The following is a 3,718-nucleotide window of genomic DNA, read 5'->3' on the forward strand; positions in this document are numbered from 1 at the left end:
CATGCCTGTAGTCCTAGCTATTCAGGAGGCTGAGGCGGGAGGATCACTTGAGCCCAGGAGGTTCAGGCTGCAGTGAACCAAGCTTGCCCCACTGCACTCCAACCTGGGTGACAGAGCAAGACCCTGTCTCAAAAAAATAAAATAAAACAAAACACTGAACAATGGAATGCTATGGTGCTACTAAACAATACAGTGGACCAACATTTACTCATCTGTAAAACTCTGCGAGATGTATTAATAAGTAATGAAAGAAAGTAGAGACAGTGTTATGTGATATGCTAACATCTGGGTAAAATTTTAAAAGAGGCCCAGGAGCAGTGGCTCACGCCTGTAATCCCAGCACTTTGGGAGGCCAAGGTGGGTGGATCATGAGGTCAGGAGTTTGAGACCAGCCTGGCCAATATGGTGAAACCCCATCTCTACGAAAGATACAAAAATTAGCTGGGTGTAGTGGTGTGTGCCTGTAGTCCCAGCTACTCGGGAGGCTGAGGCAGGAGAATTGCTTGAACCCAGGAAGCGGAAGTTGCAGTGAGCTGAGATTGCACCACTGCACTCCAGCCTGGTGACAGCCAGAGACTCTGTCAAAAAAAAAAAAAAAAATTTTTTTTAAAGATACACTTTCTTTCATTCATGTCTGTGCATACAATATCATATCATGTATGCACTGGAGCTTGTACAGGAAACTGGTAACAATGGTTGTCCCTGGAGAAGTAGAAGCCAGGATGGAAGACAGATTTACTTTTCACTGAATGTTCTTGTTTGAATGTCTTTCCTCAATAGATAGGCATTGCCTTTTCTGACAGAGGGAGACAGAGAAAGAGGGAGAAAGAAACAGAGTAACTTTCTAGCTGTATATTCTTTAAAGAGAAGACCACCACACATCCAAACCTAAAGGATGCAGTCACAGCAGTACTTGAGGACACTCTGGTTTAAATGCATATAACACAACTCAAGAAAGGCTAAATGGAGACAAAATAAGTGTGATTCACAGCCCATCCTAACCAGGGGGCCAGCACCCCCCGCGCAAAGTCACCTGCGCATTCAGTGGAGAACCCATCAGCGCCTGCCACAGGGAACTGACTTGAGGTCGAGGGAAGAACCGTCTGAAAAGACCACAGAGAACACAGCCCAGCGCTCACACAGGTAGCCTGGAAAACTCATTGTCTTCAGGCACTGGATGGAGAACTCAGGAAGGTCTGGCCTCAGCTGGGATAATCTGCACTAGCTTGAGCACTGCTGGGGACCACCCACAAGGATCACACTGCCCCCAAGTGACCTAACTGCACTTCAGAGCAAAGCTCAAGAAGACTTACGGGAATACAAAAACATCCAGCACCTCAAAAGGCCAAATTCCCAATGCCTGGCATCCAGTGAGATGACTAGGCATGAAAAGAGGCAGGAAAACCTGTCATAAGGAGGAAAATCAATCAGCTGAAACTGACCCAGAGCTGACAGATGTTAGAATTCGCAGAGAAGGACATCAAAACAGTGGCAGCAACTGTATTCTGTGTGTTCAAAACTTAAGTAGACTCATGAAAGACAGGAAAGACTCAAACAGAACTTCTGGAGATATGAAAACTACAAGGTCTCAGATGAAAACCACACTGGATGGGATGAGCATAAGATGAAGCTGTACAGAAGAAAAGATTAGTGCAGCGGAAGGAGAGTCACAGAAATCACCCAAAATTAAACACAGAGAATCTAACAGACTGGAAGGAACATCAGGAACTGTGTGAAACTTTTCACCACCTAATACACAGGCACTGAAGTCCCTAAAAAGGGCTGCAGGAGGAAGGTGAGAAAATACGGTTGAAATAATGGCTCCAAACTTTCCTAACTGAATAAGGTTCTATCGCTGCCAGAAAAAAGAAAGAAGAGGAAATACCACCATTTACATATACTTAAAAACCCATGCACACAGGCCGGGCGCGGTGGCTCACGCCTGTAATCCCAGCACTTTGGGAGGCCGAGGCAGGCGAATCACGAGGTCAGCAGATCGAGACCATCCTGGCCAACATGGTGAAACCCCGTCTCTACTAAAATACAAAAAATTAGCCAGGTGTGGTGGTGGGCACCTATAATCCCAGCTACTCGGGAGGCTGAGGTAGGAAAATGGCGAGAACCTGGTAGGCAGGGGTTGCAGTGAGCCGAGATCGCGCCACTGAACTCCAGCCTGGGTGACAGAGTGAGACTCCGTCTCAAAAAAAAAAAAAAACGCATGCACACAAAACCATCAAAAATATGAAGACCTCACACGAACAGACAGATGCCTATAAAACACATCAGAATGGCTGCCTGTGTCAGGGGATGGAGGGCAGAGGCCACAGGGAATAAGCAAAAACAAGAGAAGGGCATGGAGGATGAAGAGAAAGAAGACACATGCTGAGAACGGGGTAAGTCCCTCCTCCGCACCTGGAGGCGGAGGGAAAAGGAGAACAAACACAGAAGCAAAGGAGCAGATCCACTGTCCGTGACCGTGTCTTGGAGGCAGAATTAATGATTTCATTATCTCTCTCATGTGTTTTACATTCTCTACTACTGGTGCTCCTAACTCTCACTGAGAGCTCCAATGCACCCAGAATGCAGCTTCCTCATGTTTTAGTTGCAGAGAAAGAGAACCACATGTACTTTCGTTCACCGCATGACCTGAGGCTCACAGCTAACAGGCCCAATCCAGGCCTCTTGTTCAAAATCCCCACCCCACGGTCCACTATGTCTGGCCTTGGCCGGCCACCCATACCTTCTGACATGGTGAGCTCGCTCGGCGGTGGCTGTGCAACTCCTGATGCAATAGAGTCAGGCCAAAACCTCTGGACTGGCCGGTTCTGAGCTGTCTTTTTCTTTGTTTTGGGGGTCTCTGAACAACTTGAATCCAACATTGGCTGAAGAATTCGTCTTCTGGCATTGATGAACCTGGGGTTGACAAAGAGAAGCTTCCATGAAAACAGACTTCATAAAGACCCTATACAGGATTAACAAATCCCAACAAACACGCTGCTCTATGAACCACCCTACAAAGAATAACTCATGTTCTCCACTATAAGAACTACTTAAGAAGACTCAACACTATTCCAAATTATCTAAATGCCCAGAAACACAGAGCCTGTTGTTTTAAAAATCATGTAAATAAGGACCAACTCGTCTATGGCACTTTTTTTTTTTTTTTTTTTTTGCCTTAACTCCTTTAGTGCGTGTTTGTGAACTAGATACTCATAGCAACATAAATGATACTGTTGAATTTGTGAATCTGACACTATTTTCCCTAAGGAAGAAAAATGTTAAAGCAGCAAGACTTTCTGTAGTGTCATCATGCCTGAGGCGATCGGGCAGTCTGCACTCGTCTGGACGTCACCAGATGACCAACGTGGCAGAGCCTCTGGGTGGCAACATGTCTGAGCCATCAGGGAATGGGACTGCCACCTCCTTTTGTTTCACCACAAAACACGATCTAAGGCAAGAGCTGCATCTTTTCAAAAACTATTCCCAATGATGAGCTGTTTCTTAGATGATTGAAGGCGTAAGTCATCCAGTAGCCCTAGACATGTGGCTAGCATGGCACATATGCACCAGCAGTGATGAAATCCCCAACAGATGTTAGCGGCTCTGTCAAACTAGGAACTCACACCTGTGATAAGACCCCACAGAGAACAAGACCAGCAACAATCACAGGTTGGCAAGGCAGGCTGGACACTGTTTTTGTTTTTTTGAGATGGAGTCT

At 46.1% G+C, this 3,718-nt stretch overlaps 1 protein-coding gene across 3 annotated transcripts in view; it reads right to left on the reverse strand.

Annotated features, from left to right (window-relative positions):
* The window catches only part of PKNOX1 (PBX/knotted 1 homeobox 1), a 32,759-nt gene that overhangs the window by 2,597 nt on the left and 26,444 nt on the right, over positions 1-3,718 (reverse strand). For all 3 annotated transcript variants that reach the window (XM_012002547.1, XM_012002546.1, XM_012002548.1), the window contains one exon: positions 2,741-2,913. In XM_012002547.1, coding sequence (XP_011857937.1) covers positions 2,741-2,913 — 173 coding nt within the window. The remainder of the gene's footprint in view (positions 1-2,740; positions 2,914-3,718) is intronic.

The sequence above is a fragment of the Mandrillus leucophaeus genome, unplaced genomic scaffold, assembly GCF_000951045.1.
Source record: "Mandrillus leucophaeus isolate KB7577 unplaced genomic scaffold, Mleu.le_1.0 Scaffold69, whole genome shotgun sequence".
NCBI lineage: Eukaryota > Metazoa > Chordata > Mammalia > Primates > Cercopithecidae > Mandrillus > Mandrillus leucophaeus.